Source organism: Passer montanus, unplaced genomic scaffold, assembly GCF_014805655.1.
Source record: "Passer montanus isolate IOZ18808 unplaced genomic scaffold, ASM1480565v1 scaffold44, whole genome shotgun sequence".
Taxonomy (NCBI): domain Eukaryota; kingdom Metazoa; phylum Chordata; class Aves; order Passeriformes; family Passeridae; genus Passer; species Passer montanus.
The window spans coordinates 312,910-337,066 of record NW_024369262.1 but is presented as its reverse complement, the minus strand read 5'-3'; the positions used below and the strand labels follow the sequence as shown (position 1 = coordinate 337,066).

Sequence of the window (24,157 nt, the reverse complement as noted above, 5' to 3'; positions counted from 1 at the left end):
CTGCTTCACCAGAACCACAGCCTCATGTGACAGGAAGCTTATTAGAGACCCTGTCTCTCATTATTTTGTTTTTGCTTATAACTTCTCAGCGTGAATATTCAACATTGCAAAACCAAGCAGCTTCCTTTACAGACCATCCAGAAAGGAGAAAAAAAAATGTGTCAAACATTCCAGATCCTGAAGAAATTGATGCCTGTGGAGCTATGGATTTCTACCAGCAAAACATCTGGCACAAAACAACATTAAACATGAATAACTTGCTTCTCTTTCGCCTTACCATTGGTGTGAGGCAATAATAACTCCTCTGAAGTTTTCTTGATGTATCAAGCCTGGAAACAAGACAAAAGAGAAGAAATCCAGCCTTCTAAACATAGCAAGACATCGTAAAGGAATGTAACTCAAAGTACCTTATTTTCTTAGTAGCAGAGAATGTTACATTGTGAGACATTTTCCTTGGTTACTATACATGAAACAGTTGCTTTACATACTCTCAATTGTGCAATTTAGGAATTCCCATTTGGTGCTCTTTCATAGCTTTGGTCATAGATCCAGGAGTCAGAGCCTCTAAGCAGGTAAACTTGGTAAAATTTACAGGGGAAAACACCACTCATAGGAAAATCTGTGCAGGAGTGAAGCCAAATGTCCAAAGTCTCAGCCAGGGTAACAGTAGCTCTGTGTACTCAGCCTTCCTTGGCTGAAACATTTCCTAAAGTGAAAGTATTAATCTCAAACACTTCTAAATTGGGTGGTTCATATGCACCAGCCTGTGACTCACCTCTGCAGTCACAGCTGGTGATGTGAGAGCCTGCCCCTCCTCGCTGTGCCCAGCAGTGGGATGATTTTGGGAAGACCAGGGCTGTGGAATGTTGTGTGACTGCAATATGGGCACCTCCATCTGTCGAGTGGCATCCGTCCTATGACACACCACAGCTCCTGTTTTCACATTCCTCAGCTCTGCAGGAGTTTTCCTTGCACATAAGGCTGGGCTGGCAGTGGCATTTGTGCTGAGCTGTGGGGTAGCACTCACCTTCCCTGGCAGGCAGGTGTTGCATGGATAAATCCCCACGAGGGCTCTGTGGTGGGCAGGCACATTTTACACAGACCAAAGCTCTCAAACAGGGTCCCACTCTGCAGACACATCAGACAATCTCTTCCCAAAACCTCTGGATAACCTCTCTTTCTTCTTTCTCCATCACCTTGTGGACAGATAAAAAACCTTTCAGGGAGATCTTAAGTCGGTGTTGCCATTTCAACCCCACAGATGTCAAAGTGATTTTTATACTCTTTCTGCTCAGCTAATTGCCAAGCCCCAACAAAGGCACTTTAATGGGTTGCACCAGGCAATAAACCATCATCTATTGGCTCTAGCAACAAGGAAGGAAGAGAGAAAATGCAAAGCTGGAACAAAGCACAGACCCAGAGCAGGTCCAAATACTTACAGAAACTGATTTATTCAAATATTTGATACCAGATGTTCTATTCAGACTACTTTAACAGACCTCCACAGAACATTAAATGCTTCTTGTGTTTTCAGTATCCAGCCCACTCCATCTGGGCACTTCTGCCACAGGGCACAAACAAAACACTGCTTAATATTAAGCAAAGAAGTGAGTTTTGCTCTCTTTGCTCTTTGCAAGTTCAATATAAAAAGAGTAAGAGCAAACATATGCTAAGCTGTTCCTGGGAACACTGAACACAGCAGAGGAGCTGTCTTGGATTACAGCATTTCCAAATTATGCCCAAAGTCTTGTTTTGGGGAGGGTATATTAGTAATATGTTACCACAAATATTGTGCTAAATTGGAGCACTCTTCATCTCTAATTAATAAATATCTGGTTCATAATATACCAAATTAATATTTCCTTGCTTACTTAGAGTTTCCACAGATTATTGCATAGCTCTTAGTCCACAGTAAAGTTGCATCCTTTTTTTTTGGACATCTATTTGGGTATCACTTCTTTATAGATAACATTATTTTTTGTATGTGCCCATTTTTAGCCCCATGGACTCTTTGTTCTCCTATTAGTTCCTTCTCTCTAGCCCATTAACAGCCTGTAGCCGTATGTAGTAAAAATTACTACTTAGTGCATACATCTGTGCAAAACCTTTCTCCAAATTATTTTAATTCTTGAAATCCAGGACTACCTACATTTGTCCAGCAGTACCAGGCTGTTGAGACTGTGCAGTGGCAGCTGAGGTCACTTCTCCTTTATTTTCTCAGCTGCCAGTGCACCCTCCTAGTCTCTTTCTGCTGTTTCAGCTCTGCAAAGGGGAAGAATAACAGAATAAGTATCTGGCCCAGTTCTCTCTCCTCTCCATCATGGATTTAATTCACCTACTTTTCTTAACTGGCCCCATCTATTGCCACCTCCACTTCCTCCTTCCTTGTATCTCTTGCTCCCTCAGTCAGTAACTCCAACTCAGAATACAGCTCTTCTTTAAAAGATGTGACCTCGGTTGTCTCCTGCCCTTCTGAGAGGCTGACAGCTCTGCCAGCCTTCCCCTTTTCTAACTGTGGTCTCTTTCCATGAAGTCCTGGTGCATCCCAGCAGGTGCAGCTGGACCATGGGATGTGCAGAGCTGCCTCTGTCCCAGCGCCACGGAATTCTTGTGTGTTTACTCAGCTCAAGCACTGGATGGTGCTCTTGGCACTTCCATGCTGCAAACGCGCTTTCCAAGCTCCCACTTCTCCTGAGAGCTGTAAAAATTCCCCGGGGTCACATACAGTTGCACGTCTAAGCTTCTAAATCCCAAGAAGAGCATGTTTTGACTACACAGAATGCAGTGGAAGAAGCTCTGCTAGGTAAGGACAAATGCCAAATGAAATGTCACTGCCTAACACACACAAATCCACCGAGCAGTGGTTTTCACATTGGGCCTCAAATATTTTATTTGCTAATTGGTTTCCTTATCAGTGTTCCCCATAGCAACAAGGAGATGTAAGTGGCATCAAGTGGGCTGAGTGACATTATGTCTGCATGTAAATGTGACTGGGATTGTGCATGGAGGGGATGATCTGAGGGAGGTTAACAACATAATGTGAAACCTCCTGTGGTCCCAGAGGAGAAAGGAGCTTCTTAAGGCTGCCTGTGTGAGGCAGGGAAGCTATCTCAGCAGCAAACCTTTTGGAGAGAATCAGAGAGATCCTATAGAAAATGAGTTTGTTTGATCTTTTTGCCTACTAAGAAATATTGATTTTACACCAGATGTTTGTCTTCAGTTATTTCTCATAAGAAGGTCAGAAGATTTTTTTGTATTCTTAAAGGTGTCATGAATAAGCAAAGGAAATATACTTTATAGAAAAAAAAAAGCTAAAGGGAGACAGGAGATAAATGTTCAGGTTTTTTTTCCTTTCTTTTGCTGATTTTTGTGCATCCCCAGGCAAATCAGGCTGTCTCTTTGAAGTTGCTCAGCCTTGTTTATTGGTGATAATTCCTTCTCTTCCAGCTCTTCTAAAAGGCTTTCTTCAATAGAAGGTGCCATAGAAGTACAAAATGTTTTGTGTGTCTGCATCTAAGGAACATAGGTCTGGAAAAGGCACTCTAGCAAAATAAAGAAGCAAGTAGAGAGATTGCTGTAGCATTTAGGAGAAAACAGGGAAAAAGTGAATAAAAGGACTCATAAGGATGGGGTGGCATTGATGAGAAATATCTGAACTAGCTGGATGGACCCACTGACCTAAGATGTGGGATTTAAACCTGTATTGATAAGTATTTGGATTGGACCACCACTGTCTATACAGCTCCAGAAAAGGCTCAGGAATCATTGAAGAATCCCACCTGAAGGAAGGCCTTGAACTACACTTTCCAACAATCCTACCTGGATTAAGCATTTCAGAGGGTGGGCTCATTTCTCTGAAGGACTGGCACAGATTTGGTGATCCCCTGAAAGCCTGTGGCAACTCTTCATCTGCCCAGTCCACTCTTCACACAAACACTGTTCAGTCTTCTTGGCCATCCTCCTTCTAAATGTCTCCAAAGACAGTTCTGAAAGGGACAAACTGAGGGTTAACAGCACTTGGATGAATAAAACACTCCAAACTGAGCATTGCTGTTGAAGCCTTAACATGGAAATCTTTTGGCTACACCATTTAATACGACACACACAGGACAATGAATTTTACAGTACTTGCAACACTCCCTCCTTCTCTTGGCAAGTGGGCATTGCAAACCATTAGAATTTATGAGATAACTGAGCTGCTTGTGCCTCAGAGGAAGAAAACAGGATAAATGGCCCAGTGCTGCAGCTCTGCCATGACTCACCCCATCGAGGTTAATGAACCGGCTGCCTCAAGATTCAGAAGTTGAGTGCAGGAGATGCTACTGCTCACACGGGCTGCTGCTTAGAGAACTACCACTACAGGCAATACTTGAGTGTAAAACAGCCTCAAGAAGCAGGAACCCTGTTGTTATTCTGGGTTTTTAAGAGGAAAGTGTAATCTCATGCACAGAGTGAAAAACAAGAGTTCTCTCTGGGGTCCCCTTGCTGTCCCCACGTGCAGGACTACATTGGGTTTGCTCAATAAGGTCTGAGAAATGTGTGGTGACTTGTTGGAACCCTGGTTACTGAGAATTTGAGACTTTCTGTGCTGACAGGCATTGACCCCAAGAGAACACTGCATTTTGACCTGAGGCCGTGGAAATTGAATGATAGAACTGGGATTATAGGTGTGTAGTTTGGATGGAAGTGTGTAATATCACACAGCAGGAAACTTAAAGTTTAAGGTTTTAAAATGTAGTAATATATAAAACAAGATAGATATTTCAAAACAGAAGTCCTTCTTCTTCACCTTCTTCTTCATAAGTTTAAATAGTATTATATAATTCAATTAAAAAGTCCACATTACAAACCACAGGTAATTAGTTATTAAGCAAGAAATAAAAATAATTTAAATATCACTTCTTAATGAAACAATTTATCCTTGAAAACTTTGTAAAAAAAGAAATAAGGATCCATTTTTAGTTTATTAAAATAAAATACTATGAAACTTACAGTTTATAAAACTATATTATAAATAAAAACTAATAAACATCTAAATCCAAACAAAAATACCATCTCACACATTTAATCCTAACTTTAACAAAAAAAATTTAATGGGTCTTGCTGGTGCCTCTCTCCTCTCTTGTGACATTCTGCTGCAATAACAGAGCTGCCAGGAGGGAGCCTTTGTCCAAGCTTGCCTTCAGCAGAGATTCAAGTAGAGATGCTGGTATTGCAGTAGTTGCAGTGTGTGCAGGTAACTTTGTCATGCAGCTTTAGTGAGTCTGAATGGGGTATGGCATATTTTTAGATCTTCCCAGGAAAGAGAGTGTAAGCACAAAGCAGAGTTGTGCCTCCCTGCAATGGCGATTCTGATGTACTGCTGAGCAAGGTTACCCAAAAGACTGTGTTCATAATATGCTCTTTGTTACTCACACAGACTGAATTTCTGATTTCTTGGTTATTTTGCAGTAAGAAAAATTGTTTAGTTTCATGGTATATCACAACATTCAATGAGCTTGTCCCTTGGGAACACCAAGAGCTTTCAGATCTTAATATAGACATCTTTCAAATGAGATCATTAACGTGTAAATATCTGGATTTAGAGCCAATGCAAGCACTTGGATTTTTTGCCTGCCAAATTTTCATTTTTGGCTCCATTTTCTTCCCATATATTCAAAGAACAGCACCACATGGAATCCTTTAAACAATAGATGGGATAACATAATTTTTCAATTGCTCTTGAAAAGGTTTTTAACCACATAAACTATTCCAGGGTTCGCTAAGAAGTTACTATTGCAAATAATGTAATTGTTCCAGACTAAATTCCTTGCATTCCAGAAGAACTTTTGAAGCAAAGAGCATGACTGATTTGGGATTTTTAACCAGCCTCTTTATGGTAATACTTAGATGAATGTAAATTTTCTGCAAAAGCTTTGCTTTAAAAAGAAAGGACCAAAGCCCAGAAGCACTCCTAGCTGCAGAACTAGGAGAATACTTAATGCTGATGACCCATCAATCTCAACAGAAGGAAAATAAACATTTAAAAATCAGGAAACTGCACATTTTATTTTAAACAATTTTAAAAAGTGAGAAAAACAGTAGACAAAATCTGGTGAACCTAGAAATATATAAAGTGCAAGCTATAAATTCTGGTTTTCCTCTTTTTTTGTAAGCAGAACAAGGCTGTTACTTGCCTTTGGAATGAAGCCAAGGCTCACTGTCCTGTACCACTGAGTCTCTCCCTAAAGATGTGTGTGACTTCTGCTTCCTGATCTTCACCTGGAATTTAAACCACAGTTTTTGTTCTGGTAATACGTTTACTCATATCACCTGAAACATTCTTGTTGCATTCCTCCCAAGGTGATGTCATTGCATGGTTTGGCCGATGGAGACTGTTACCCAACTCTCCACATGTAACACTTCCAGGTAGAGTAGGTGGGGGAGATGAAATCTCCTTCTTGCTGAGGCAGAGGGCCCCAGTTCTGCAATTCCCATCCCCTGTGGGTGCACTGGAGGTTAGCCTTAACAACACACAAAGCCACTTCCCAAATCCACCTCATTACTGAGCTTTCTTGGATTAATTGAATCAAGCAGAGGGTGGTTTAGGAGATGAACTACTCCACCTGGGAGCAGGACCTGTGATTCACTGCAAACCCCCACCACACAGGGCACAATGGAATCCAACTTCTTTGTGGCCAGTAAAGCAGCAGACACGGGGAGCAGAACTCCAGAGGGCCTTTTGGACCTCCATTCTGATTCTGTGCTACAGGCCAGCTTCCCACACACCAGCCTGTTTCCACTGGATTCACACCAGATGCAGACTTGGCCTTGCAAGTCCAGAAATTCAGTTTATCTTTTTAAAGACTCTGGGTCTTGCAGAATTGGCTTAGCTGTTGTATGAAACAATAGTATCTTGTATCACTCAAAACAAAAGGAATTATCTCTGTATTTATTAGCCAAACTTCCTGTGACTTACAAAGCTTTTGGGATCATACTCTTCCCCAGTGTGATCACAGCCCTGCCCCTTTAACCATCCACAATGAGGGATTTGCTGGAGTTGCAGGGACTCCCCCAAAGCCGTGCACTTTGTACAAGTACAATGTATGTAACTGGGTCTTGTCCTGACATGGAGCTGGGACACAGCTAGGGTAACTCAACCAGCCTCAGGATCTGGGACTAGTGTCACAGATAAGGACAGCGATAATTACATTCTTCAAAGCCTTGTGAAAATAGATGCCTCAGTTGAGGTTAAAGTGCCCCAAGTAAAGGAACAAAAAATAAAGGCAAAGACACAGAAAGAGTAAAATCTTTCTCCATGATCAAAAAAATAAGCAGGGAAAGTTACATTTGGAATTTGAGCACCCATAAGCACAGAAGTCAATTAACCATAAGACCTATTAGGAAAACAGAGTTAATAAGCTTGTTCTCCACTTCTTTGTTTTATTTTCCTCAAGGAAAATGAAAATACGTCTTTTCTCCTGATATGTTATGTTAGATATGTTATGTGAATTACTTCACTGCTCTCTTTGCAACCAAACAACCTCAGCCCCCCTCAGTTTCTTCCTGGTCTCCAGCAGCCACTGTGTGTTCACATTCACTGCTTGCCCCTGGATGTTACTGTTCAAACAAAACCTGCAAACTCATTTTTTTCAATGAGCCTGCAGGATTACATTTCAGGCAGAGTGCAAGGTGACAGCTACTCCACCTGTACTGACACAGCACACACTCTCCAGGAAGATGCACCTCCAATTCACACGTGTCTGCTGCATGTGGAGCTGATGCTGAAAATGTCCATGTTAGGCTTTTAGGCCAAATAAATTTGATAAAAAATCATGGGATTTTAGGAGCATTATTTCTGGAGGAGCTTATTCCAGAAATAGTCTCTGCTCACCTGCGTCACTGACTCCTTAACACTGCACTTGTCTAACATTCACACCACCAGGACTGCAATTCAGGACTTCTGGTCTCTGCTGGTTCTCTGCTGCAAGACCTTTTCCTCTGACTGAAAACTGCTGCTAAACCTCCTTTAGTTCTTTTAAGACTTAGCTGAGACATGCTGGGAAATCCTTTGAGATCAAGGCTGTAAGAACTACAAGTGAGTAGAATTAAATGGGACATTTTGGGAGGCACAGAGGAAGTTACTCAATTGTTTCAGGTTAGAAGACATTCTATTAGATACTACATAAACCTTCACCTCTGTCAAGTCCAATTACTGTCCAGAAAAGTAAGATTAAGTAAGAACCACACCTATAAAGCTAGTACAGCTCTAAATTGAAGAACAAGAAAGGAAAATAAAAGTACAAACCCCTTGAGAGTTCTTATATTTTTCAAACTACATATAAAACCCATTCAGAATGTAAGCTCAGGAGTTCAGATAGAGACTTGGAAATGTTGCAATTCCAATAGTCAATATCCTGTCATCCAGTCTATGGAAGTGATGAAAGTAAAATTATGTTCATCCCTTAATAAGCACTTGTAGGTACAGCAGATATCCAGCTTGTTATTATCTGACTTGCTTTTTGCAGCAGGAGTGGTGCTGCACTGAGTTTGATCCTTGACCGACCAGAATGTGTCAGAGTTTTGCCTCAACATGAACAAGATGAAATTAGCTTCTAACGTGGGTGCTCTGAGGTACCCATATGAACACACACCAGGGTGGAGTTTCAAGAGCTCAGTTCCTACACTCAGGATTAGATTTCCAGGGAGGTTCATGCACTGAATACTTGTAACATCCAGCTACTTATAAAAAAGCCTAAGAAGGAGCTAAGACATTTGTAAATGAACCTCAAGTGATAGATATTTCATCCTTTGATCACCTGCCACTAAGTCAGCAATTCTGTGAGCAGATGACACTTCTGGGTTCTCCACATTTCCATGAAGAAAGCCCTGGATGTCTCAATGTGGGAATACCAAAAAGTTAAGTCTTTTGTTTAAGCCTGCTTTATACAATAGCAAAGACTGAGAAAATTTACTTCAACTGATCAAAAAGGGCAAAATGGAATAATTTTCAAAGACAGTGGCAATAAGTGAGATTCAGCTTAAAAGTGACTCATTTTAGGGTATGCAAGCCATAAGAAAAGTGAGTTGTAACAGACCCTGCCCTTGAAAGGAGCTGGTGTTGTAATTTCTACTCCAACTCTGCCTTCTGTGATTTTACATGTGCTCAAATGACATAGATCTGCAATTTTACTGCTACAACCTGGAGTTCAGACATGCTCTCCCAGTCAGTGGAAGGACTAAAACCCACAAAAGGACTAAACCTCCATCAACACAGCCCAGCCGTGCGGGCTGGGGAAGGGACCCCTTGGCAGGACAGGCTCCTTCCACTGCCCAGCCAGGTCATTATTGGTGTGACAACAAGTGTGACAACTAAAAATAGGCCAGGGACTAAATACACTGATTCCCATGCCAAGTGTGTAATTTATTAATAAAACTTCCTGATTGTTTGCAGACAAATAATGACTTTTGAGGGTCATTTGGCCACGGGGATTTATGAATCTTGGGTGCTTCCATCCCCTTCAGGGTGCGTCATTACCTCAGCGATGTGGCACTCAGTGCCATGGCTGGGGTGACAAGGCGGGGATCGGTCTCAGGTTGGACTCCATGACCTCGGAGGTCTTTTCCAACCTTAGCGATTCTGTGATTAAAGGGCAGAATTTGTTAGTGTTGTTTCCTCAATAATAAACATTAGTTATGCCTCCGGGCTGTAGGCCCTGCGATTTCTCCCTTGCCCAGGGGCTGAGGGGCCAGGCCGGCAGGGACCCGGGAGAAGCCATCACCTCCCTCACCGCGTCACCAGTCCCTGTTCCGAGCTCTTGTCCCCGGTCCCCAGTATCTGTCTCTGTCCCTGTACCCCGGTATTTGGCCCCTATTCCCCACTCTGGTGCCTGTTCCTTCTCCCTGTGCCCTGCCTCTGGTTCCCGGTCTTCATCCCAGTCCCTGGCCCTGGTTCCGGTTCCTGCTCTCTACCCCAGTCCCTGTCTCCGTTCCCAGTACTGCTCTCCGTTCCCAGTCTCATTCCCAGCTCCAATCCCCGGTGCCGGTGCCGGTGCCGGTCCCGGTCCCTCCCCGCTCGGCGGCCGCAGCCGGTCCCGTGTCTCCCCGTGGGCGCCTGCGCGGGGCTCCTCCTCCTGCCGCTTCTCCTCCTCCTGCCCGTCCTCCCCTCCCGCCGCCGCCGGCCGGTGTCAGGATGAGGCGGAGGAGGCGGCGGCCCGGCCCGGCCGCTCCCGTCTCCGTGCCCGTGGCGTAGCGGTCCCCGCCCGGAGGAGGCCGCGGCGGTGCCGCCCGCCGAGCCATGGCAGCCCCGGGCTCGCCTGGCAGCCGCGCCGGCCGCGGGGCGAGGGCGGCGGCCTGGGCGCGATCGGCCGGGCAGGGTCCGGGGGCCCTCACGGAGCGGGGAGCACGGCTGGGTAGGCCAGGGGAGGGGGCGGGAGGCAGCGCCAAGTGGATTTTTAGGCTGTAAATGTGGAGCAAGGGCGGCTCCCGGCGCGCCCGGAGCGGGGATAACGCTGTGAGGACGCGCTGTGCTGGGGAAGGGGAGCCCAGCCTCGATGGGACGAGGCCTCCCCGCCCTGGCAGGGGAGGAGGGGAAGGGTGGCGGTGTGTCCAGGTGGATGTTGGTGCTCCGGGTGGGACGCCGTCATTGAGTTGGCCACGGCGGGGGATGTTTGGCTGTGCTCGAAAAGGCACCTCGGAAAGGTGCAGGTCGGGATGTGTGCTGTGAACAGTGCGTTCCTTTGCTGGAAAAGACAAAGAGAATAACAGGTCTTCTCTCAAGGTGTACGTGTGCAGAAGGAAGCCAAGCTTTCCCTGAAGGTTCCTGCTGTGGAAAGGTTATTTCTTTCTGGTTTAAGAGGAATTGTGAACGTTTTTTACCTTGGAAGAGGTTACAGAGCTGCGTGCATTATAAAAAAGTTGTAGGTAATGCTTAGCTTGGGAGGTGAGGTTGAAGGGACAGTGTTTACTGTATGGGATGTGTGGGAAGGGGTGAGAAAGCCAGGAATTTAAGTTGAGGCGGGTCATAATGTATGTATAGGAGAACTGGAGGGATGTGCAGAATCCTGCAGGATTGGTGCTTACCCAGCCATTGGACTAGGCCAGGGCTCTCCTCTTTCAGAGAACATTTGAGTTTCCTTGGGGAAGCACTCTGTTAGAAAAGGGCAATGATGTATTCTTAATTATGCATGTCTAGGGAATTGCGTGGGCCTTTTTTTTCCCCTTTTTGTGGAGTTACACCAGAAAGTGCTTATCCTTAGGGATTTCAGCTTGCCTTTTGAGAGTTTCAGTGATGAAGGTTCTTAGATTGTGGGGTTTTCCCTACATTAAGATCAGTCATTGCTGGCTTGTCCTTTGAGAGCACTGAAGAGAAGGTTTCTCCTGTACTTTGTGGTGAATAACCATTGTTTATTGTTCTTCTAAGGGCTGCAGAACAACTTCCAGCAAATTTTCTTCTTGGCTCTCACAGACTGCAAGTGTGCAGGGGAGCTGTGCAGTGTACAAATGTTTGCTGCCTCCTGACTAGGAAAGGTAGCTGTAGGTTTGTAGTGTATTAGAAGATCCACGTTGGATGTGTTTGTGTTGTTGCTTTTTAAAAGGAAGGCAAAAAGGTGCAAATAAATTGAGTGGTTTGATAGGTTGGAGAACCCTGTCTTACAGGAGGTATGGATTTCTGTCTCTTTCCTGTTCCCTGGCTGTGGGGAGATGGGGATGCTGTAGAGAAGGGGACAGGCTGGAACGTTGGATGGGTTCTGAAAGTGGTTGCTGTGTCCTACACTAAAGAATTGGAGCTCCTGAAATGGCTCCTCTCCCCATCCTCCTTTGGGAAGCGTAGGACTAGTTTGGGTTTTCTATCCACTTTGTTGATTTTGTTTGTAAGTAGCTTACCAAAAGTGTGCCTTGAAACTGTTCTATTTTAACATGCAAAAAAAATCAATAAATAAATTCTTTCATATCTTTAGTTGTGTACTGAATTTATTCCTTAAAGGAGTAACATAACCTCCAATTTAAGATTACGTGTGACAAAATAGAACTGGATTACTGTGTTCTCCTAAGGAAAAGTAATGGCTTTTTATAATTACTTGTATTGATTATAAATAACTTATGCATTCTTTACTCACGCAAGACACATCAGCTATGATTTGTTTTGTGGAAAGCAAGTATAAAGCTACTACTTTTTCTGCTGTGGTAGAAATAACATATGGAACAACATGAAAGGAATTAATGTAGAAATTGTCTTCTGTTCTAAAGCCTGCACTGAAATGAAAATAGGCCCAAGAATAGGGGAAAGAATAGTGCAGAGAAATAGGAAAAGAATGGGCGTTGTGTCCTACCCTGGTTTGTACTTTGGATTAGTGGAGACATTAATAACCCTCTAATCCAGCGTGTGGAGTAACAGAGTTTCTGTATGATAAGAATCACAGGGGGGCCTAGGGCAGCCCTTGGCTGCTGCTGGAGCTTTGTGCTCTCTGCTGGGAGCTCATGATCTTGACCTGTGCTGCAGGTAGGTGTGTGCTGCCTGCTGATCCTCCTCGAGGGGCTTTTTTTGGAGAGATTTTAATTTATGTGTGTTGTCTAGATTACTTTACCACAGCTGTAATGTCTTATTTTTCAAAATATTTTTACTTCGAATATAACGTTCAAAATTCAAACCTCTCAGGCTCCCTGGGTTTAGTTTGGATCTGGGTGCTTGCCATCTTTGAATGTAGGGTTGCCAAACAAAATGTGTTGGCATAGCTTTTCCCTCTCAGAATGCTCAGGATTTAATTCTCCTTCTCATTTCTGGAAGACACTTCCATGAAGGAGCTGCAGTAACATAAAACATTATTTCTTCAATACTAAAGTTAATTAGAATGATAGGCCAATTATTAAACTCTTCTTACTGCTCTAAACTTAAACATTAGTGCAGTCAGACTGATAATTAGCGTATCCATTGATATTGTGCAGTGATAAACTGTTAATGGCACAGTCTGTCAAATATTTTAATAAGAATTTGCTGGCAGAAGGAATTGATCCAGTATTGGAGTGACTTAGGCCAGTAAAAAGTGTCAGTCTGTCAGTGGTGGGAGGCAGTGCCAGCTCTCAGTGGAGAGAGCTGCTCAGCTGTAGATGGAAGATTGGAGGATGTTGCCATATTGATTTTGGTGCCACCAGCAGTGCCGTGATCTGCATTGTGTCCCTGTGTCAATAATCCAGGATCCCAACAAGAGCTGGGACTTGCTGTCACTGTCACACCAGGGCCAAATGTTGCTGGTGGAGAGGTCAGGGGTGTCACAGAAAATTAACAAAACCTCAGGTGCTTTTATATTTCCAGTTATTTTCCTTGTAAGTATATCACTTTCAAACAAAATTGAAGGATCTAAAAATGTTGTTACTCTTCTCCAAGCTAGGTGTGGTTCGTAGGGGACTGGCCATGAGTGCTGATGTTCAGCTCTGCCTTGTTGATGCAACTGTCAAATGTCAGACTCTTATCTCTTGGGGATTAACTTCAGAATTGTTGGTACTTTCCAAGAGGCAAAAAAATTTCTTCCCTCACTTTCTTTTTGCTCAGTCCTTGCTTTATTATTGTTCAATAATGACTGATATTACTATATTTTTAGTATATTATTACTAATATACTAAAAATGCATTTTAATTAAAACACAAACATTCACACCTTTTTTTTACATTGTGTATTTTTGTGTCATTTCAGTGGACAAATATGGAATTTGGTTTCAAAAACAAAACAGACACCTTGAATGTACATGTTTCTAAGGAAATTTTGAACTGCTCAGCAGGTCACTTTGCTCTGAAGTGGGAATATCCATATTTGGGGTGTCTGTTTTCCTGTTGAAGTCAAATTGCAAATCTCCTAATTTTGCAAAGTACCCTGACTATGTTCTTTATCATTACCTGTTGATCTGCCAGAAAGCACAGTGAATATACTTTGACCTGTGGACTGACTCTTGCATTTTGGACACTGGAAGATGTAAATTCTTTGCCCATTTTTATTGCATCTTGGCCACTTCACCATTGTCATGGAGAAGATGGACTTAGTAATGTGTTTTCTTCCCTTCCTGGCCTGGTGCCTCTGGATGCTTAACTGCTTTCCCATAGCCCTTGGTGGGTGGACTGGATTCCCACTGTGAAACTAGTTTGTATGCACTCCCTTGAAAATGATTGAAGAAGGAATTTTGTTTTAAAACTTTCAAGAAGCTAAACCAAACAATTTCTCTCAGTGTGGGAGTGGACCAAATCCCATAGGCTTCATTATGGGTGATGGTTGACTGGCAGATTTGCTGGGCTTTCACTCCAGGCATTTTATTAAAAAGAGCTCCTCAGATGTGAAGTTTTCTATCCTAAATTTAGGTATTTTAACTACACTCTTTTCTTCTTAAAAAATATCAAATATGTAGTTAAAAAAAAAAAATAAAAAGCCTGAATTTGAGATTATGGTTTTCCTCTGAAGTCTTTCAAGGTAAGAACTGATAACACTGATAAGCAGTATTTACTAACAAGGCTGCAATGAAAGCCATTGTGTGTGTGTATTTCAGAGGAACATCTTCTACATCAGAGGTCTGGTACTTCTCAGTGGTTCAACCTTTACTTACAGAGTTGGTTTTAGCGTCTGACTTAGTAGTGGCTGAGTTAATGGTACTATCCTCCACAAGTTATTCTATAAATAGGATAAGCATTGTGTCATTTTAGTCATAGTATAGTCAGTTAGGCATGATGATGAATTATCTCTGGAAAAATTTAAATCATTTGATATTTTTGTGTAAATTGGCATAGGAAGAACGAGTGAGCAGTGTACCCTTGGTTAATATTTCTGTGCTATTCAGAAGGAGGAGGGGTTTTATCCCTGGAAAGTACCTGAGAAAATTTCTGAGTTGTCTTGTTGCTTGGTAAGCAGAGCCTGTAGTACCCTAAGAGTGCAGAACTGCAGCATGGCCACTGATATAAAGAGGAATTGTGTGCATTTATTTTTTTTCCCATTCATGTCTCCGTCTGTCAGCCACAGCTCCCCTCGGCATTCAGCTGACTTGTGGTGGTGCTTCCCTCCTTCCTGTTCCTATCCTGCGTTTCTCTTCCCAGGCCTGGCTCCTTCAGTAAAATGAAGAGGAAGAATAAAAGCTTCTGAATCACCTTTTATGTCTGTTTCCATCTCCTCTGGCAATTCCTGCTCCACACAGCCAAGCAGCAGAAACGTGGCCTTGCTTGCTCTTTGGTCTCAGGGTTTTGCTCCCTCCCTGGTAAACACCCAGTCAGTCATTTGGCAGTGTCTTGGGCAAGTGCAGCTCTTCAGCAGGTCCTCTGGTTTCCTCAGCCCTCCTCCCCAGACACCACCTCAGCTTCTTTAGTGTTGCTCTCCTTGCCTTTTGCAACCTCTTGTCTGGGGGTATCCCCTGGACCTTGCACTTGTTTTGGCAGCTCCAGGCCTTGCTCTGCTCTGTGGGATCACACCAGTCCCTCTATTCTTCCTCTTCTGGAGAAACTCACATGACTGTACAAACTTCCTCAGTGAAAAATGGCTTTTCCAAACAATATGGCTCCCTAGCTATGCTGAATCTTAGCTTTTTTACTCTTTTTAAAATATATTTTTTTTTTATTTAAGAGCTCTCCAGGTTCTGTCACTCAGGAAGGAAGATTTTATTGTACTTTACTCTTGGTTTACAGAGCTACTTATCTGCTTTGCAGAACCCTGCCTTATACATGTCCAGGTTCTGAGTGGTTTTTCAGAACAGATTATAGAATTTTGAGACAGTGAACTTCAGTTACCTAATCACAAGGTTGGCTGACATCTAATTCTTTAATACCTTGGTATCTTTATAAATTGCAATAGGTAAGTGCTTCACAGATTGGAAAAAAATCATTGCTGGAAGTTAACTTATGCCTCTTGGAAATAGAAGTAGAAAATAGAAGTGTTCCTTCTTTTGGCTATCAGAGCAGTTCTGAAAGTTGGTATCAGTTGAGAGGAGGACAGGAAACAGCAGAGCTGTGATCTGCTCATTTGGTTCTGTGTAGTTAAGAGCCCTGTCTTGTGTGTCTGGCTGGGTTAGGGACTGAAAAATAACCAGAATCCTGAAGTTAAAAAAAAAAAGGCAGTCTGATTTTTAGTTACTTAATAAGCCAGAAGCACTTAATAAGCCTTGCTGTGGTGAGTCACACTGAGAAGAAATTTAAATTTGGGTGGGATTTTATTAATATTTATCTTGTTGTATTTTGTGGTTTTTGAAAGTGTTTTTTGGTAAAGCTGTGGAGCAAAAATGCAATAACAGAAGTTCTACATGGCAAAGTGAATTGGAATCAATAACTGGAAGGCAGTGGTGGCATTAACTGTGTGTATTCCAGAGGGAATAGCCTGGAGGTGATAGGGAAGGATTACCTGGGGATCAAACCAAACCAGCATTGATTATAATGGTGTTCCCATGCCTTTAAGCCAGTGACCTGAATAGACTGTGTGGTTTGTATTGTATCTTCTGCCAATACACGTTTTTAGCTTGCAGATAATTGCAGCAAGATTTGCAATGCTGTTTAAATGGCAACAAAGGAGAGGAATATGCACAGCAAAAGGAGAAACAGCTCTCTCACCGTTTTTGATGAGTGTTTCCTGTGTAAGTGTTTACCTCCCACACCCCTGCCTTGGTAGGGTAACTTTGTATTTGCATGGCTGGGCACCATTAAAATACTGCCCAACAGAAATTATTTATTTTCATCTGTGCTGCATCAGTGCTATGCAAAATGAGGAGGCAGCACCATGGTTGGTTGCTTTAAAAAATAACAAAGCAGTAACTTGCAAACAGTAAGGCGGATAAAACCACAGAGTATAATACAATCCTTACATGTGTGTGTTCAGTGTCATTGCCTTAATCTGCACAGGAGGAAACACAGAGGAGTGCTAGAAGTTATTGGTCAAGCAGTAAGTATTTTAACTATCTACAGTAAATTTTTGTGTCAAGTATCCTTTAAGAAAACTGTCTTTCCTAAGGCTTACAGGAGTTTGTATTAGCCTCCCATTGACTTCAGGCACAAGTATTGGAACATTCATCTTCCATTAACAGTAACCTGTGCCAAAATCCCTCTGATACATTTTATCTGTGGTGTTACTTGGTTTATTTTGGTGAAGTTCAAAGCATAAATTTGGCTCTGTTAATTCAGATCATCTGACAGGCTGGCATCTTTATGTCATATGCTGCATCTTTTAAATGTTCTTTTAAAGATTGGTTTCAAGTAAGGTTTTCTTAATTGCCAGCTTGCAATGTCTGTTTGTATCTTCTCCCATGTGAAATTAATGGGAAAGCAATTAGGCAAGCTCTGGGTTCTGCGCTTGAGTGACACTTCTAGCTGTGAGGATATTAGAGCTGTCTGTCTGGTCTTCACAGCTTCTGTTGGAGTCTTAGATGAAGCTGAAGATAAAGATGTTAAATCTCAAACTGGTGCTTTAACTCCTGATGTTACAGAGTTAAATTTGTTGGAGGCCCTGAGGATTACATTTAGCTCAGGATCCATCAGGAGGGGCTGTAATGGCCTGTTACAATGTCTAATCTAACTGTGTATTTGCTTTCAAGTAAGAGTAAATGTGAGCCTAATCTTATTGTGGGATAGGGATGTTTTCTGATATATTTTTATCTACAGCTCTAGGTTTTGTACCAGTCTAAGCACTTCTATACTGGAAACTGCAGTGCAGTGCAACTCTTTCAGCTGCATTTGTTCAAAACCTGAGTGTGTACAAACACTGGTGGGAAACCTGAGCTTTGGAATTTGCTTTCTAATACCAATTAAGTTTGTCAGCTTCCCCTGGAGAGTCTGAATGGCAATCAGGATTTGAAAAAGGTCATTTATCACTTACAAATATCAGTCATCAAGTCTTTAAAAAGTAAGTTCTGCTGCATGACTACACCAATCTCAGTAGCCACAAGGGAGAGTGGGGGACAGAAGGAAGGCCAGACTGTTTCTTTTGGCAGACAGCAAGCACTTAGGTTAAACTGATAATCAGACTGTACCCATAGGCTGTGGTTTCATGTTGCAGCTAAGCCAGTCTAGAAGGTTGCTGCTACTGAAAGAAGTGTTCCTGCTCTCTTCTTCTTGCTGCTCCCACAGTCGCATTTCCCTCATTTCCTTTGTGCCAGCTCTGCACATTGGACCCATCACTGACCCCAGTTCAGCTCAGTCACCCAGCTGAGAACTACTCACTGCTGAATTAATTAGTTTAATTTAGTGAAAGACCTGATAAGCATTAGAGCTGGCATAAAGGAAGGGTGTAGACCACACAGTAATAATATGAGAGTCCAAGGGTATCGTTCTGACTTTTTTTTCACAGTTTACTCTGTGTGTTCATTGCCACGTGTGTGTCAGATCTACTCTGTGCTCAGCCAAGTGCTAGGTGTGGTCTGCTTTGGACCTGGTTTGAGACTCACTCCCCTCCCACCCTCCAACTTTTTCCTGTGTCACTTCTGATGCTGTCACTGCTGTCAAAAGCTCCCATAGCGTGGTGGGGGTAAAAGGCACATGTGCTCACAGTGAGGTGGGAGTGCTGAGTTGCCCTGTCAGATGACCACCAGTACAGAAATTGATTTTAAATTATTGTAACTGCAGGCTTAGTCAAGCCTTCCCGTTCTGTATTGCTTAGACCCCTGGAATATTTTAAATTATTTGAAAATTTCATGCTGGAGGAGGATTTTCTTCCTTTTTAACTGTTCAAGAATTCATGTAGTTGACAAGTGATAGCAAAAAATATGAATACATAGAATGTCAGCAGTATTTTCTGTCAAGAAATAAATTCTAGAGGCTTGGGGGAGTACTAGTCTGTTGTTCTCAGGGAACCTATTAAATTGCTGTAGAAACCTTACTCCAAAAAATAGGATCTGTATCCTGTTCCTTATAAAATAAAGATGCTAATTGTCTTTTCTTACTGTTATTTGTTATACTATATTTATCATCACAATGTCTCCATACATATATCTAGCAACAGGCTATTTTCCAGGCCATTTATTAAGATTTATATCCTTTAAGTGGCTCCTCTACAGTGCCGTTTTTTCATGCCTACAACCTGCTGTTCTGACAACTGAAATTTTAAAATTACTATTCCTTGAAAATAAGTTTTTACCTGTTCTCTTTCCCAGTTTATTCTCTGTATACCAATTTGAGTGGCCAGATTATACAGCAAGGGGTAGAGAACCACAGCAGGAGAGAAATCAGATGGTAACTCCCTTTTGTGCTGCTTGTTCACATCCATAACTCTTGAGTTGTGTATGAGCTGCTGCTATTTCTGAAGTTTTTCTGGTACCTGTGAAATTACTGTAGTGCTGTCTGGTAGCTGTGCATGTGGAAGTGAGTTTCCATGCTCTTGTGTTTATTTCAGCTTTTGGAAATGTCCATTTGCTTTAAACGGCAGTGTCCTCATACTTGTAGCAGCGGTAAATTATAAAAGCCATTGCCTATATAAATTTCACAAACATTGGTTTCTTTCTGGTTTCTTCTACATCACCTTCTTGGTCAAGCTATATGTCACTTTTGTTCGCTTTCTTGGAATTTTAAACTGTGTTAGGTTATCATTAATTTGTTCTTTCTACTTGGAAATTGGGAAGCAGAGTACCTGGGGTGGTCTGCAGCCTGAATGCTCTCAAAGCTGAACCTCAATTCTTGGCCCCATGACAAACAGCAAGACAGCACAAGATCTCAGACTAGTGGTGTCTGGGGGAATTTTGGAATTAATGTAATGGTTTTCTTTTATATATTAACTTACTTCATCAAAGAGAACAATGCGGTAGGGTTGTTTTGTGTTGTTTTGTTGGTTCTTTTTTCCTGAGAGTTGAGTCATACTTTATTCCCATTTTTCTGCCTGAAGAGGACAGCCTTTAATAAATCTGTAGGCGAAGTGATAAACATATAATAAGGTGTCACAGGGATTTTTTTTTCCCCTCCCACTGCAAATGAGTCAGCAATTAAATTATCTTGAAAGAAAATCAGTCTGTTGTCTGGGTTTAGCAAATGTTTACATTTTAAGAGAACAGTTATATTAGTGGTGCTCAGAGTGCAAATTGTGTAGGGGGTCTCCTGTAAAATGAAATGCATTTCAGAATCTCTCCCTAAATGGCTCTTAATCTGAAATATTTTTATTTCATCAGAACAGCAGATTCCTGCTGGTTTTCTAAAACAGACAATATCCTCAACTTAAATTTTCTTTTACTGGGAAGACACACTGAAAACCTCACTATCAAGTGGAATTGCCACGTGTAATCCGGTTTTGGCTTTTCTGATTATATCATACAAATGATGAGACGTGGTAGTGTGGAAAAACTTGGCAGAAATATTCCTGTGTAAATATGAAGGCTCATTCATATTTTCAGTCTTGCTCTGGTCAGGAAAATTTATGTGACTTGACGTTTTTGGGGACTTGTTTTCAAATGCTGTGGAAGGGAATAGGTGGCTGTGCTGGAGGTCTGGTTCCAGGCTGGAGGAGCCTCTGTGCCTGCTTAAAACACCTTCTGTTGGTGTTTATCTTGCAGGTAATGAGGAGGGACAGGCTGGTGAAATGAAAGGGGCAGGGACATGTGTGAAGCGTTTGACAGCTGCATTGTCTGAGCTCAGATGTGTGAAATGCTGGAAAAGCTTTGCTGTGCCTGCAGGCTGTGGAGATCTACCTAGGCTGTCCTGGAGTGGCAGCCGTGTAATCCAGCTGTGAACCCTCTTGGAGAAATGTGCCCGGTTCTTGGGGACTTACCTTGCCCAGTTCTGTGCTGCCATCACCCTGCTCTTGTTTGCTCAAGCAGTGACTGGTCTGGGTAAATGTCCACAGCCTGTAGAGTAAATAACCCTCTTCATAAATCCAAGGAGACACCGAGCGGTTGTGGTTTGGCTTTTTTTATTTTATTCTTTTTTTTCCAGATGGATCCTCCTGAAAAGAGCAGTTATAAAAAAGAAAAAATATTAAAGCAAGGGCAACAAGATGCAAGCATTTATGCAGCAGGGAAATTGCTGGTGATTGTGATGAGATTGGTAACTGTTCTCTCCATTTTGTGTCACTGTAGATGAATTCAAAGTTCACCAGACTGTAGCTTGCTGTTGACTTTTGAGATACTCTGATATGCATTCAAGCTTAGCAACACTGTGTTTCTGAGGAGATTCACTGGTGGTAGCAGCAGGACACAGCCAAAATCCTTTCCATAGGACTCCATTAATGGTGTTATCTGGTTGACTTTTCCAACTCTGTGATTCATCCGCTGCTGCCCTATTTAAATTATTCAAAGAATTGATAAAGCAGAGAGTGTGGTTGATTTTCTTGGAAAAAAAAGCTAACCAACAGTGTTTTCCTGCAATTTCTGGATGAATTGTTCTCCTCACCAAAACACCAGTGACAGAGATGAAACAGAGTGAAAACTAATGGTGGTATAGCTTCTTGTGAGTTAAGCTGGGACTAACGTGGAGAAGACTGTGCACAAAACTGAGAGTTCTGATGGCAGCCTAGTTTAAATGAGAGAAGCAGCTACTATGGTGAGCAGGGATGTACAAAAAGCCAGGCTATCATGATGGAGGTAGGGGACTGTCCTTGGGAAGAAATGATGCTTTTGGCAAATGAAAACAAGCTGTTGGAAAAAAATTCAAGCTCACTTTTGTCAACACGGACATCCATGTTTAAGTTCATTCCTGTGATGCTTGATGTGAGTGAGCAGTGTTCCATTGCAGTCCAATGTAAATAATGGTTAACTAAGCATAAATTTAAAACTGGACTTAAGTTAACCTGGGGTCAGAATGACTAGTGTATAGAAGAGCATTACTTGTCACACGAAGTGGGTTTACCAAACTGGAAGTCAGGTGTGATTTTCCTTTACTGAGTGAAATGGAGTGTCATGAGATGGAGATCTGGACCCAAGGAAGCAGCTGCCTGCTTTTGTGTCCAGGAAAGAAGATGAAGGAGGCAATAACAAAGCAAGGAAGTAGTTAACACATTGTGAGTGCTGTGAAAAGGGAGAAAAAGCGGAAAGTGGAAGTGGAAAAAATGGGGAAGGAGAAACTGTGTGTTGGCCTTCTTTTCCTTGTAATTGTGCATGAAGATGTTTGCTGTGCTGTTGGGGAAAATTACTTAGTTGTTACTGCATATGGCTGTTTATCTCTACAGGTTTAGTTAAGCCATTTAAAGGACCTTTATTTTCTCTCCCCCTTTTGCTTGTTCTCTTCTTGTGGCTGCCTCATCCCTGGAAGTGTCCAAGGCCAGGTTGGACAGGGCTTGGAGCAGCCTCATCTAATGGCAGATGTCCCTGTACAAGCCAGGGGTTTGTAATGAGATGATCTTTAAGGTCCCTTCCAGCCCAAACCATTCTGTGATTCTTGATTGTATTATAGAAGAGAGTCTTCCCATTTATTCAAACATCTAAATTTCTTCAGATTTTAATTATTTTAATTTAGTGATGGCTTTTCATTTTCTCTCTAAGATCCTTAATGTAGGATGTCAAAAGGTGTTTAGCATAAAAAAGGAAAATAAAGAGTAGGAATAGGGACTACTGAGATTACAGACTATAGTGGAAAGGTGTTGGTCATTCAGCTTCAATGAAAAATAACATTACTTTCAAACTTTAATAATATACTGCGCACTTCCACTTGATGTTAATAGAGTATTTATTATGTGTTTAGATGTTGGTAACATGCAGTGCTTGGCTGAATATTTTTCATCCTGCACTTGCCGATTTACTGCAATAAATATAAAGCTTCTGTAACAGATATGATGCAGCAAGGCTCTGATCTGCATGGTGATACCTGCATCTGTCAGCAACACCAAGTTTTTATGGATTTGGCCTTAAATTGGTACTGGATTGTTTGCCTGTGAGTGTTTAGTCAATAGAGAACAAATTGTGGATGTCAAATAACCTTCAGCTGCACAATCAGCCAGAAATGGCTGGGTGAATGCAGCAGTGTCTGAAAGCTGCACTGCCCGAAATGGGGAACTGCCTGAGCTCCTTCTGCAGGGCAGCTCAGAGCTGGGAGCAGGTCCTGTGCCAGGGCTCAGCTGTGGGGCAGAACCCCCTGCTTTTCCCCTTTCTGGGCTTGAGTTCCAGGTCCTGTGCCAGGGCTCAGCTGTGGGGCAGAACCCCCTGCTTTTCCCCTTCTGGGGTTGAGTTCTCACCACACCCAGTGAAACGCTCTGCAAGGGGAGCTGTGACAGTCAGAGGCGTTTGGTGCCACTCTGAAACAGGAGGTGGCAAGTGAGAAGTCAGGGGTCATTCTCTGCCCTCAAATAAAACAAGGAAAGTGTGTGACCAGTGACCAGCGAGCTTGAGCCATTTGGCCAAGTAAATTAAATGCTTCATGCTTGCAAATGCAAGTTTGAGAAAAGCAAGTAATTATTTTCTTCCTTTTTTTTTTTTTTCTTTTTTTCCCTCCAGTTTGATCTGCTGCTGCTGGATATCTGTGTGTAAGGGCAAATGTTTCTTGAAAAAAAGCAACCCCATTTCATAAGTGAGGAATTGCTTCTGTTTAGCATGCTTATTCAAAGAACTATAATCTGTTCCTTTGCTTCTGAGTGCTTCATGCAAACAGCTGGGGTTTATTGGGGGTTTAGTGGTTTAAATTGGGGTTTATTGTAAGAGTGTGGGGGGAGGGGGGCTGGTTGTTCTTTTTACATCAAATCCTGTTTGAGTAAAATAAAGAAAAGCTTTTAGCAGTCTATGTGAATGGTCTGGTGGCAGACTTAGATTAAAAGTTTATGTAGTAGCAGAATTGTGGCTCCAGAATGATGTTGCAATAGATGAAAATTAGTTCTCATAGAAAATAGTAGAAAGTCATAGTAGAAACTCTTAGAAATAAGTATTTTTCCATACTTCTGTCTCAAGCAATGATGACAGCAAAAGAAGGGTAGAAAATGACAGAAACTATGTTTTTTTTTTTCTCCAAAAAGTTGATTGTACATGTAGGTTTTTTCTGCTCTGTTTTCATATTTCAGCTATGTTGGACTGAACTCTTGATGTCATGTTTGATTCTTTAAATATCAAGCAGAAAGCTCTGTGGCATTAATTTTATAAATAGACCTGGTACTCAAAAATAGTCTTATTGATAATCAGCTTTGTCTGTCTTAGTTCTGGAATGATCGCTACATGTTTGTGTAACTGGAAACTGTCATATATAAAATTTAACTCTTTTTGGAGCTGATCTGTGGAACAGCGTATAAATAACTAGTCACTAAGAAATGTATGTTTTTCCTGTGTTT

At 42.2% G+C, this 24,157-nt stretch overlaps 1 protein-coding gene and 1 long non-coding RNA gene across 4 annotated transcripts in view; one reads left to right on the top strand and one right to left on the bottom strand.

Moving 5' to 3' along the window:
- Positions 1-123: 123 nt before the first annotated feature.
- On the bottom strand, positions 124-3,926 carry LOC120507588. The gene is made up of 3 exons (XR_005628798.1): positions 3,820-3,926; positions 1,028-1,196; positions 124-329 (listed from the first exon to the last, which is right to left on the bottom strand). It is a non-coding gene; the product is annotated as an uncharacterized LOC120507588 (long non-coding RNA).
- Positions 3,927-16,501: 12,575 nt separating this feature from the next.
- Positions 16,502-24,157, top strand: part of RABEP1 (rabaptin, RAB GTPase binding effector protein 1) — a 40,648-nt gene continuing 32,992 nt past the window's right edge. The window contains exon 1 of one of the 3 annotated variants that reach the window (XM_039720433.1): positions 16,502-16,571. In XM_039720433.1, the coding sequence (XP_039576367.1) occupies positions 16,517-16,571 (55 nt within the window). In that variant the 5' untranslated portion in view covers positions 16,502-16,516. Of the gene's footprint in view, positions 16,572-23,158; positions 23,291-24,157 lie in introns of those variants that run through there. The other 2 variants (XM_039720435.1, XM_039720434.1) reach the window with 2 other exon arrangements.